This window comes from Ziziphus jujuba, chromosome 1 (assembly GCF_031755915.1).
Source record: "Ziziphus jujuba cultivar Dongzao chromosome 1, ASM3175591v1".
Taxonomy (NCBI): domain Eukaryota; kingdom Viridiplantae; phylum Streptophyta; class Magnoliopsida; order Rosales; family Rhamnaceae; genus Ziziphus; species Ziziphus jujuba.
In genome coordinates, this window is record NC_083379.1 from 10,662,323 (window position 1) to 10,675,328 (window position 13,006).

General features: G+C 33.3%; 2 protein-coding genes across 4 annotated transcripts; one reads left to right on the top strand and one right to left on the bottom strand.

Moving 5' to 3' along the window:
* Positions 1-877: 877 nt before the first annotated feature.
* Positions 878-5,831, top strand: LOC107415786 (acetyl-CoA acetyltransferase 2). Its single transcript, XM_048479054.2, has 14 exons — positions 878-1,194; positions 1,403-1,501; positions 1,616-1,789; positions 1,899-2,004; positions 2,550-2,688; positions 3,025-3,102; positions 3,183-3,248; positions 3,804-3,886; positions 4,328-4,427; positions 4,588-4,698; positions 4,784-4,825; positions 5,006-5,092; positions 5,419-5,504; positions 5,634-5,831. The coding sequence occupies exons 1-14, from the start codon at positions 1,146-1,148 to the stop codon at positions 5,665-5,667; spliced, it is 1,254 nt and encodes a 417-aa protein (XP_048335011.1). The 5' UTR covers positions 878-1,145; the 3' UTR covers positions 5,668-5,831.
* Positions 5,832-6,770: 939 nt separating this feature from the next.
* Positions 6,771-12,166, bottom strand: LOC107415775 (cellulose synthase-like protein E6). Of its 3 annotated transcripts, none has more exons than XM_048479045.2 (9): positions 12,080-12,166; positions 11,315-11,744; positions 10,897-11,221; positions 9,847-9,987; positions 9,309-9,440; positions 8,749-8,961; positions 8,425-8,649; positions 7,770-8,117; positions 6,771-7,381 (listed from the first exon to the last, which is right to left on the bottom strand). In XM_048479045.2, the coding sequence occupies exons 2-9, from the start codon at positions 11,602-11,604 to the stop codon at positions 6,830-6,832; spliced, it is 2,226 nt and encodes a 741-aa protein (XP_048335002.1). In that variant the 5' UTR covers positions 11,605-11,744; positions 12,080-12,166; the 3' UTR covers positions 6,771-6,829. The 3 variants fall into 3 exon arrangements, with proteins under 3 accessions (XP_048335002.1, XP_048335004.1, XP_048335007.1); XM_048479047.2 differs by lacking the exon at positions 12,080-12,166 and having other exon boundaries at positions 11,315-11,482; positions 11,595-11,827; XM_048479050.2 differs by lacking the exons at positions 8,425-8,649; positions 8,749-8,961; positions 12,080-12,166 and having other exon boundaries at positions 11,315-11,837.
* Between the last annotated feature and the right edge of the window lie 840 nt (positions 12,167-13,006).

Genomic DNA, 13,006 nt, shown 5'->3' on the forward strand with positions numbered 1-13,006 from the left:
TCCATCATTGGTTGTACTTCTATTGCTGATCACTTAAAGAGGTGGTCAGTAGAATCCCAATTTTGGGTCATAAAAACTAGTTTTCCTAGTTTTCCCCTTTGGGAGATAAAGGCTGCTCAATGGTTTTTATTGGGTTTCAAAGATGGAGGTCAATTGGATGGACTTGTATACGTTCAGACCGCGATTATTTCGCCCATAGAGCCTATGATGGCCTCCACAATACATGCCCAAACCGTTGTAATTTGTTTGCTCTGATAAAAATAAAAGGAAGAAACGAGAAATTGTCCACAAATAGGAATTTTTTAACTGGTATGACGTGTGGAATTAGGATCATATCGGCTTCCAGCGCAGCATGACCTTTATTCTAGACATTTATGTAACAACGAGAGACATTTAACGACAATATATTTTTCTACTTCGAAACATATGCATTGCTCAAGGTGTGTTGTCTTTCATGCAGTAATAAAACAAAAATTCTAATGAGAACTTTTTGACTTGTCTTGAAAAAAAAAATATAAAAAAAATGGTATTATCTTGTTAGTCCATTTAACTGGTAAAATTAAATCCTTAAATTCCATTTTATTCTCTTTTTTGCTGAATGATGCATTTCATTAAAAAAGAAAACAAAATCCGAAAAAAGAAAGTATTAAAAGCCAAACCAAAATAGAACCCTACCAAAAAAAAAAAAAAAAAAAACACCTAGAACCATATAATTTTAATTGCAATATGGAAAACAATATCTATTTTTTTTTTTTCTTTCCCTTTCAACATGGAAAATAATCTCAGCCAAAATAATGGTGCAAATATTAAAGACAGCGTGGCAGTAAGCGTATTGAGCATTCCAACGCAGAGATAAAAAGAACAAAGAGTTGTATAATATAATATAATATCACCTATCAATATATGCATTTTTTGTCACCATCACGACTCTCTCTTTAAGCTCTTGATTGAAATTGCTGATGCTCTTCTTCTTCCCTACAAGAAGAGCCCAACTGCCATTCTTTCTACTTCTTGTTCTCCCATAATATATCCTCCAACTCCATATATATATATAACTTCATATTTTCGGCTTCAAAGCAACTTCTTTTTCTCCTTTTTAATTGCCCTTGTTCGAAACCTCACGAACCTCCTTCTCTGACACTGCCATGGCTCCACGCTCAGCTCCATCTTATTCGGCTTCCATCAAACCGCGAGGTTATTTATTTCCTTTTAACACTCATGAAACTGAATATTTTCTTTCTTTCTTTGTATGGTTCGATTTAAAATTTCTTCTTTCTGTGTTTTGCTATCAGAGCTTGTACTTCGAATTGATAAATTACTTTTTCCATTTCAAGAGGATCATGGTTTTATACAGTCTTTAAGGTGTGTTTTTATGGTTTCTTTTTTGAATATTTGGCAACAGATGTTTGTATAGTGGGTGTTGCTCGTACGCCTATGGGCGGCTTATTGGGCTCCCTTTCGTCTTTATCAGCTATCCAACTTGGCTCTATTGCCATAAAGGGTAATATATATTTCTTTTTTGGGATACCCTTTTGCTTCTGTCTATTGAATTTTATGTTTTTTTGGTGCACCTATTGAAGTTATTTTATGGGGTTTGGAATGTTTGCTTTGTAAGCCGCTCTGAAGAGGGCAAATGTGGATCCTTCACTAGTACAAGAGGTCTTCTTTGGCAATGTTCTATGTGCGAATTTAGGGCAAGCTCCGGCAAGACAGGCTGCTCTTGGTGCAGGCATACCTAATTCTGTTATTTGCACCACTATTAACAAAGTTTGTTCATCTGGGATGAAAGGTTGAACTTCTCTCTTATTGCTAAATCTGGTACTTTCACTTTGTATGTTTCAAAGAGTTTGGTATTCAAAAAGTGAAACAAGGCGTTATCTTTATTTTCTTTTGTTCAGCAACAATGATTGCAGCACATAGCATCCAGCTTGGTGCCAATGATATAGTTGTGGTTGGTGGCATGGAGAGTATGTCAAACGCGCCTAAGTACCTACCAGCAGCAAGGTTTAGCTTTATATCCTTGCTTATGCAAAAATAATTCCCTTTTGTTTTTGTTTTTCCTTTTTCTCATTCATGGAGTTGGAAGATGTGTTGTGAAAGCTAACATTGAAAATTAAGGCAAAATAGAGTGATTGCATTTTGCCACAGAAACTGATAAAGATAAAAATGGAAGCTTGATGCTGACTGAAAACTTGCACTTAAACGACTCAATTTATGCTCGCTCAAGTCAATGGATGACGGGTCAATTACTTGGGGCTTAAACTGATATCCTTGTGGCCTTTTCCAAGTAACATGAAGAGAAGCTTCGATGTAAAGCGATCAACTTTGTATATTATATGATATGTGAACCAATTGTTTCTCTGCTTGAGATACATTTTCTGTTAATTTACCTAAATGGAACTGTCTCTTTACTTGTTTGCTTTGTGCATTCTGTTATGAGCTTGTTGATTGCTAGATATTATGTTCTCTATGCTTCAAAAGGATCATTATATATTAATTAATTGAGAGATGTATCAGAGTGATCTATTCTGATCCTCATTTCTTAACAGAAAAGGATCTCGATTAGGAGATGACACTATTGTTGATGGAATGGTTAAAGATGGCTTGTGGGATGTCTATAATGACTTTGGAATGGGAGTTTGTGCAGAAATATGTGCTGATCAACATGCCATATCAAGGAAAGAGCAGGTAGTCTTCTCACTTCAGGTTTAAGATTTTTGAATTTCTGCCTCCCTCTTGATGTCTAGTAATCAAAAGCTTGTACCAAACTAATTTTTAAAATATACTTGATTCATAATGTACTGCATATATAAGCGTAAAATTCTGTCTCCATGTACCCAATTAAATGCTTAAGTTCTAAGAGAATGTAGTATGATATTCCTCCCCTGGTTTTTCTTTTTGTTTGATATTCCTCCCCTTGTTTTTCTTTTTCCTTCTTTTTTTTTTTTTTTTTTTTTTTTTTTGGTTGACTTTGAATCCTGAACTACTTATGTGGATGTTTCTCTGCTATGCAAATTCTTCCAGGATTCTTACGCTATTCGAAGCTTTGAGCGTGGAATTTCTGCACAAAATGGTGGTCTCTTTGAATGGGAAATAGTTCCGGTGTGAATTAGAGTTCAATGCCAAAGAATAGACTTTTTGTTTTATTATATATGGCTATGCTTAGAATATTGTACCTGCAGGTTGAAATTCCTGGTGGACGAGGAAGATCATCGACAATTGTTAGCAAGGATGAGGGTTTAGTAAAGGTAAAGACAATACTGGGCTTGTGATTGAGTTTTTAAACTTTGTTTAATTGATTGTAATATAATCTTATTGTTGGAATTTGTATAAATTTTTATAACAAATAAATTCCAAATTGATTGAGATTAAATGTCAGCATCTGTTTCTCCTTATTGAATGGTTTCTTGGTTGCTCTTCCAAATTGTACTAATTGGCCATGCATGTTGATATTTTTTCTACTGCAATATAAATTAATGACAATAGGAAGCAAGGGACTGGCTAATTAGCTTATCTAATCTTGAATTTAACAAAAGCAAAACAGATTTTTATCTTTTCATCCTAACTTCACCATGTTAGGGTTTGAGCGTTATGCTAAGAGTATCTTAATTCTTAGGACAATGAACCAACAAATCTATGGGCTTGATTCACTATAATTATTAAATAACATGTGAAATTATTGAGTATATAATATAGACTAGGTTTGAATTCTGAGGTTGTGCTTCAGAGTGACTTGATTCTAGCCTCAGTACCAAATTATATATTTTCTTTTTTTTTTTCTCTTTTCATATTTTACCTTGTAGTTTGATGCTGCAAAACTAAGGAGTCTCAAACCAAGTTTCAAGGAGAATGGATCTGTTACTGCTGGCAATGCTTCGCTTATAAGGTCCTTTCTATCTTTATCAGTGTGGTTGTGTGTTGAAGTGCAAATATTTGTGTCCTTTACCAGGCCATGTCCAGGAAAGGTTTGGTGGTGTGCCTAGTTATCTAGATTCTTGGAAATTTCATCAACTGAGAGGTCCAAGAACTTGTATTGTTCTCATTGTTAATGTTGGGAGAAAGTTGTTTGAAAGATCTTTCAGGGACAGCATTTATGAACGTTGACTTTAGTATTATCAAGGGCAATGTATTATATTGTACCAAAAGTTGCATGGCTAGGCTTCCAGTTTAAAATATATCCTTTTAGTCCTTGCCTAAAGTTAATTTAGAAAATTTAAGCTGAATAAAAATGATAAGATTTTTGTTATAAGTTTTCTTTTCTTATATATTAGTGCAAATTTTATTTCCCTTGTTTTTGATAATTGTTTGGTGTTCCTATCATGGTTAGTGATGGTGCTGCTGCGTTAGTTTTGGTGAGCGGGGAGAAAGCACTTCAGCTGGGGTTACAAATAATTGCCAAGATCAAGGGCTTTGCTGATGCAGCTCAGGTATTGAAAAGGCTAATTTTATCTATATGTTTATTTATTTTCATCCTAATTTTATCTATTTATTTATTTATTTATCTTTTGTTGTGAAAAAATCCATTTATCTTGCCCTTGTTCATGAAATTTAGATAACTTTAGTGCTAAAACAAGATTGTCTGTGCAGGCACCCGAGTTATTTACAACTGCCCCAGCCCTTGCTATACCAAAAGCTATTGCAAATGCTGGTTTGGAGGCTTCTCAAGTTGATTATTATGAAATAAATGAAGCCTTCTCTGTAAGCTTTTATGCTTTATGTTCATGCCACACGTCTGTTTTTATTGCTAATTTTTTATATCGTACACATTTTCTTTTTTCTGCAGGTTGTGGCTCTTGCCAACCAAAAGCTGCTTGGTCTTGATCCTGTGAGTTTCCAAGACAACTCAACCGTTATTTCAAACTTGATATGATGCATTCTGAAATCTGAGAATCAAGCTGTGCTATCTATTCCTCTGGTCACTCTGCTTTGTGGCTTTGCTACAGATTAACCCAGTACCAGCAGGTTCTTATTTCTACAGTTTTTATGCTTGTCTAAAATATTGCAGGAGAAAGTTAATGTGCATGGTGGAGCTGTATCTTTGGGACACCCATTAGGGTGCAGTGGAGCTCGTATCTTGGTCACATTGTTAGGGGTAATTTGCAAAGGCTCATTGTTTTTCTAGCTACTTTGTTTTTTGCCTGATGATTTAAATCACTGTTTGTGATCCTTTTCTGTTTCCACACATGTTTTGTTCATGTTTGTGCCTGCAAAATGGAAACGGTCCTCTGTTTGGGATCCCCTTTTAATTAAATCCACTTGGGAGTTGAAGCTCCTTTATTTGAGGGAATAAAAGACAGAATCAGAGTTGCTTTTTTTTTTTTTTTTTTTTTTTTTAATTTATTATTATTATTATTATTTTTAAACCTTTCATATTTTCATATCCTTCAGAATGTCTGAGTCAAAAATTGTGGTTTGCAGGTACTGAGACATAAAAATGGAAAGTATGGTGTTGCAGGTATATGCAATGGGGGAGGGGGAGCGTCTTCACTTGTTCTTGAGCTCGTGTAAGTTTTCTTTCTTCCAGTTTTTATATTGTTGATTAAATTTCAGCTAATTGAAAGGGATTTCACTATTTCCCCCCATGGATTATTGTGGAAGTTTATTAAGCTGTAAATGAATTTTGCATCTTGCAGGTCAGTTGCAAAGGTTGGACATTCTAAGTTATGATATTGAATTTGCAATTCCACATCGCTATACTGCTTGTACCATTTTTCCATGCATTGCTTTGGCTTTTCTCCCTGAGAAAAACCAAATCTTGTATCAGATATGTTTAAGAGAATAAATGGATCTGTATTTGTTCAACTTATCAAGTCTTATCTGTTTCTTTCTTAGTCTTCTCCTGTTATTTTCCTTTTCATCTCTTTCCCAGCTCTCCTTGTTATACCTTTATGAGTGAAAATGAAGGAGAATTTAACATCAACATATTCTGCAGAACACCAGAATGAACATTGAATGGCAACAAGATGTGTGCTACTAAATACTAATCAATTAAAAACTTTGGAATGCCCTAACATATTCACCTATAATACATGGAATATAATGGAGGTGTTTATATAATGTCTGAAATTGCAAAAGCGTTTCAACAAAAGTAGCAAAATAGAAGCGTATTTAGTATAAAAAAGTCCTACAACTTCTGGTGTATTATTTTTACTTTAATTTCTGTAGTAATGGTCATATCCATTACTTATTGATATTATCAAGAATGAGAAAATAGGTAAGCAATGCTCAGATCATTCTTAACTCACAAGACTTCGACATGTGTATTAAAACAATTCAGAACGAGCAGGAGAGTGCTCTGCAATCTTCATCATGCTTCTTATTGTATGAGGAGAAAGGTCATAACTATGAGAATATTGCTATTTATTCCTACAGTTTCCACAGGTCTTTGAGAATTATTAGAGAGGTTAGCCACTATATATGACCCAGAAGCTAGTTATTTCAAACTCTCTTAAAATATATCGAAACAGGTGGGTGGTGAAGGTGGGCTTCATAGTCGGGGCTTTGCTTCCACAGATGGAAATCTCTTTCTGGGAATAAACATACATATACAGGAACCTGTTTTTGATCATCTTATATTTATATGATATTGCTAGCCAGCTTTATTAGATAAAATTCCTTTTTCAACATGTTTAATCGTTTTCATCTTTGGTTTTTGTACGTGTAAATATGATAACTAAACGTTACTTGCCAATCAAGAATGGAAGATAAATAAGGCGAATAATGATTAATGCTGAGAAACATACTCCAAACCATTAGAACCAAAAGAGTTGAACTTCTGATCAATTATAAGCTTTTCATCCCTGGGGCATTATGAGAATATTAATCCTAATTAGTACAAAATTATGGAACAGGCCACCAGAGCCAAAGTTATTGACTGAAATGTTGTTGAGGTAGGAATTCTGCCCTTATCCATCCGAAAGAACATACCTCGAAAAACTGGCAGGTTAATGAAAACCAACAGGCCACATAGAATCATCTGCAATGCAAATGGGTTTGCAGCAAAAGTTTGGTGATCATCCATTACCAACCTCTTCAATCCCACAGCAAAAACGAAGGCATTGAGCAATGCAAGTGTTGCCAAAATGGTAAACATTGGGGAAGTGGCACCAAACTCAATTAGCTCTTGCTCATATCTTATTGACACATTTTCATCGTCAACCACCTTTGCGGTGATGATGAAGCTTGACTTTGTGATCCTCAATAGCTTCAGGATGTTGTCAAAGAAGGCAAACAAGTATGAAGTTGATCTTCTAAATATTCTCATTCTTTGATCATTCAACCATTCTAGGAATGTCCCTCCATAGCAAAGATATTCTCCAAGGCTGTATAAACGGTTCCCAAAGAAGATATATACAAATGGTATCACCCATGGGTTTAGCATCTGTTTGGACAAGGAGAAAATTAAGAAGATACATGAACTTATCATTCTAGTAACTTATACTAATACCCTCTATGTTGTTTTGCCAGTTTTGTAAAATTACAAATGCTTTTGTACTCATTTTGTGTTGCAATATCACTCTTTTTATACTGTAAAAATTTTTTATATTTTTTTTACCTGTAAATCTTCTATGCTTTCATGTAAATACAATCAATTAAACAATATCTATTTACATGTGAAAGTTTCAAGAAGTTAGAACACAAAAAGTCTGATACTGAAACAAAAAGTGTTAAGTGCAGGATTTATGAAGATGCATAGACAATCCTATGCAGAACTGACAAAATAGAGAGGGTGCTATTCCTAATACAGGTGGAAACTTACTAATACATACCTCTGGAAACAAGGCAATCCCTTTGAGCAAGCAAAGCGATGGCACAACGAAATAGTAGAGTGAAGCCAAGCAGCTTGGAGCCCAAAGCATGTACTGACAGTATGATAGTTGAAGTGGTAGAGGAATCTTTTTGTATCCATACAACAAGGGACAGTGCTTTGAGAGCAAGATCTGAAAATCTCCTTCCGACCATCTTTTATGTTGTACAAGTGATTGCAGCAGCATTGGGGGAGCAACTCCTAGGAAGCCCTTCCTCTCTGGGTTGTAGTATATGGATTTCCATCCTCTGCATTGTATTGCTAACCCTGTTATAATGTCCTCCACTGGACATCCATACTTCAAGCCCATCTGCATCCATGCATGCACATCATCAATACTTTACTTACAATGTGTGTGTGTGTGTGTGTGTGTGTGTGTGTATACATATAGTTTGATATGTTGGAAACCACGCTTACTGACAGGGAAGGTGCTAAAAGTGATACCTAAATGAATGATTCAAATCTAAAAAACCTGACTAAAAATAGGTAAATTTAGCACTTGCCACGCTACTATGTCTTTCATTATAAATTGACAGATAGTTCCAACGAGATCAAATCTGTATACATGCATATCAATATACGCAGTTTAGCAAATGTGATATGTCAAGAGAAAAGACCTCCTTGCCCCACTGAGTGTTATCTTCATAGGAACAGTTTGCAAGAACTCTGCATAATTCTTCCAGTACACTTGCACTTTCCTCCATCTTTAATCTACTGTGCTTCCACTCTTCCTTGTATATTGACTTGCTATATTTTTTCCCACAAAGACACTCCCTTCTATGAAAGCAACCACTGCCAATATAGCAAGGCCCTCCATAACTATCAAGACCAGGAAGCTCAACCTTCAAAAAACCATTTGATCATTTAATTAAATTAAACCTTTTTGTTTAACAAGGTATTAATTAGGAAAAATTTAAAACATTTTTATTAGTTTCGCTAACCTCACATATAAGACGTGAGGAACTGCTGTAAACATCATTCTTTGTGAGGTTATCAAAGGCCTGTGCAAATTGTACAAAAGCAATCTCATGGCCTTTTTCTTCATCCAGGAAGAAGCACAAAACATCTCTCACTGACTCCGAGTTGTTTGAATACATATCACAATCCACGTTAAGAATTATTGGACCATTGCTTATCCGCGAAGAAACCCTTAACTGTTTTTTCATCATCAAAGCATAGAAAATATTTTAGTAGAATTTATATATATCAGCCATCTTGTAGGTGGGGAGTTTTGAATTTGGGTGTACTATTTATAAGGGAAGTTTCAGTCATTTTTTATGACAATGCCTTGCTATTTTTCAGATTTTACAAAAATATCCTATCACATTTCATTTGAAAAAAAATAAAAAAGAAAAAAAGAAAAGGTTTCATTTTTTAAAAAAATTATTACATTATTATTTTGCATTTTCTAAAAATATAGAGGTTATTTTGCAAAATTGAAAAAGTAAGTGTTACGGTAACTTTCTCTTAATAAAATTAATTAGCTGATACTTAGCTTTACCAGTGCATTCATGGCTCCTGCTTTGAAGTTATGGTGGTATTTTGGACTTTTTTCACGTGCCAAATATACAAGGGTTGGCAAAGGTTGTCCTTCAATATCCACAGATTTGGAATCTCTTCCATCAATGAGAATCTGAAAAAACAAATAACAACTCATTGAAGTTCAGATGTTAATTCTTATTTAGAACTACAAAAACTGAAAAATTCAATTTTTGGTCATCATAAATCCCTGTGAAAATTATTAGTTGCAGATTGATGTGATCATATTGTGACTACAGGTTATGGTCTACAAATTTTTATCACAACCATATACGTTTATGAATGAAATATAATTAACTTTGTAATCAAAACTCTAATAATGACAGAGTATTTTTGTAACAAAACAGTTTTATTCCTAAATAAACATTTTGTAATAAGTTGCAAGTAAAACATTTAGCTCTGGAGCATGTTTTTATGATAAAACATATACGGCAGCAACATTTGCAAAGGAAACTGACGTATTTTTTCTTTTTTTTTTTTTTGGTTACTGTTTTCCATACCTGAACAATGGTTTGATGATCCTGCCGACTTGAAACAAAATCCCACTTGCGAAATCCTTCATGTTGTTTGCCTATTTCTTCTGGAATTCGGCCTAGTTTGGTGGTGGTTTCAATTCTTGCTTTCATGTCTTCATACAACTTCTGTAATGAAAAAAAAGTATTCATTCCTTTTCAAATTCATGTTGGCAAAAGTTCATGATTTCATTTATTCTATGATGGCATATTAATCATAAAATTAAAATAAAAAAATAAAAAAAATTATTTATTATATATGTATATGTAATGTTCATATAATTATGTTCCAGCTATTTCATTTTTAGAGTATGTTTAATTCATGAAATAAATATAGGAATAGAATACTTATTTCATTGATTTTATTTTTTCTATATTTGGTAAATTTTTGAATTTGATAATAATTATTTCATAGAAATAGATATGTATCAATTTGAAAGAATACCAATTTTTTTTTTTTTTTGAAAACTTTAGAATTTCTATTACTATATTTTAATCTGGATGAAGTTTAAAATATCTTTATTATGTTTATATTTACATTGATCATCATATATTAAAAATATATAAATGAATATAAAATTTTTATTCCATATTAAAAATATATTAATAAATATAAAATTGAACTTCTAATTAATTTTTATTAAATTTGAATATTTTTTTAAAAAATATTTTAAAAGGATAAATTTTAATTTTAAATCAATATTTTACTAAACATATAAATATAAATTATCATATAAATTTTGATTTTAAATCAATATTTTACTAAACATATAAATATAAATTATTTTTCCTTTTTTATTTTTTATTTCTATAAATTATTATTATTTTTTTTAAAAAAATTTTAAGCAGTTATTTTTATTTTTAAAAGAATAGTTATTCGGAATATTATATCATATCATGTCATGGAGGATTAGATCAAGAACAGGGGAATAAAACAGGGACATCAAGAAGACCATCTGGCTTTGTCTGAAAGCAATGCAAGCCATATTTGATATTTCGTAATTGACACTTCAGAAGTAGACTACGCAAATTACTGACCTTAATAGAGGTCCACTCGCTGGCCATGGCGGAATCTTCAACTTGATCAGAAGCTCTCTGAAAGTAAGCCTCCGGCGATCTGGGTTCCACTTTGAACTTCCTGCAAAATGGAAGCCATTGCTCTGCAAACCGAGAGACCTCTAACAGAGCATAGAATGTCAAGTCGGAACAACCATCATCGGATAGATAAATGCTAAGCTTCTCCGGTGGGTAGTCATAAGCCATGACTGATAACACCGTGTTTATAACCATGCTTGGTGGCTCTACCATGGCGTCCGCGGTGCATACAAATATGTCTATGCCGGGTAAAACCTCCTCATCATATCTGCAAAATGTTTGCGTGTGTAAAGTTTTCAATGGTATTGGAAATACATAAGAGAGTGATAGAGAGATAGAGAGACAAGGTGAAATAGACCACCTCTGAGAGAGTCTGTCTTTGTAAGTGTAACGATAGACGGGCTTCCATTTAACCACAACATTGAGAATCCAACAGAGACTGAACCAGAGCTCTGCAAGAAGCATCCCAATCCAAGCCCATTTTCTTCCTAGAAGAGCTGCTTCTTCTTTTGCAGGCATTTGGTTCACCCTGTAAACCATGATAAAGCATATAGAAATGAAGATTGAAGCTGAAAAAAGTCGGAATGGAACGATACCCTTGGCTGGTTTTGTTTCGAAGAGGGGAGGATAATGATCATCACCTTTTGCCATTTATGTGCTAGGTTGCTGTGTTTTATTTTTCTTTTCTCTTCAAACTTATAATGCTAAAAACAGCAAATAAATAGAAAGCATAGGCTGGATGAGAAGTACATTGAGGACTAGTGAAATAGATTTAAGAGAACATATCCTTCCTGAAAGTCAAAAAGGCTGTTACTTAAAATAGAACAAAAACAATAACAATAGAAGAACGAGAATAAAAACAAAAATACATAAAGGCTGTTACTTAAAATAGAACAAAAACAATAACAATAGAAGAACGAGAATGAAAACAAAAATACATATAGATTTACGTGGAAAACCACAGGAGAAGCAAAATTTTTTATTGATAAATATTAGTACAAAAGGTGAGCGAAAATAGATATGTAAAAATACAATACATTTGAAAATTCTGAATATATATATTGTAGGGACGAGATAAATTTTAAAATTGAAAGGTCTGTACAATATATAACCTCGCAATACGAACCTTTAGCCCTTGATCTCTGCTACTACCACAAAGTTCTAATTTTTTCCTTAAAATAAATTTCACTAAGTGGTCGCACGAGCTTTTCAAATCTGATAAATAAGAATTCGTATCATCAATTCTAACAAAGGATTTTAGAGATCAAACAAGCAGTTGGAAGGAATAATTCTAAATATAATAATGTTAAAATTATATTCCTTGTCTCAAATATGGTAGAGGGAACAAATTCTTCCAGACAGTTGGCCTAAAATAACCATTTAGGTCATTTTTCAGAGAAGACTGTGTTACCCTTTTAAGGCATCAAATGACAACTGGATTCCATGCCATAAATTCTTCCCAACAGAGCCTTCCATATCATGTTAATCAATATTCTTCCAAAAGTTGAAAGCTATGATTAAAATAATAGATTCAAAGATTTGCTTTTATAACCAGTGGATGCTCTTAGTTTGGTCGGCTTTAAATTTGTTTAATTAAAATATATTGAGCATTTTTTGCGTTTCCATTTAAACTTAAATTCTTTAACAGTGGAATGAGGCATTTTGCAATTTGAACTATAACCCACCCTTTTTTTTTTCCCCCCTTTTTCTTTTCCCTTTTTCATTTTCACTTGTTATGAAAAAATAAAAATAAAAAAAACAAAACAAAACAAAATAACAGTAGGAAGATATTATACTCAAGACAACATATTCCTTCACATATAGCTCTAGAAAGCTGAAAATTGAACTCATAAACTCAAAAGAAACAAATAAGCCTTGGGAGATGTAGTTGGGAAGCATTAGCTAGCAATAGCGAAATGGCAAAAAACCAATATATATATTTGACAATATTATATTGTTTTTTTTCCTTTGTTTTGTTGTTTTGTGTCTGCAGATAAGCATTTATCTTTTTCTCTGTCAATCATCACACTCTTCCCATGCTACTACTTGCCAA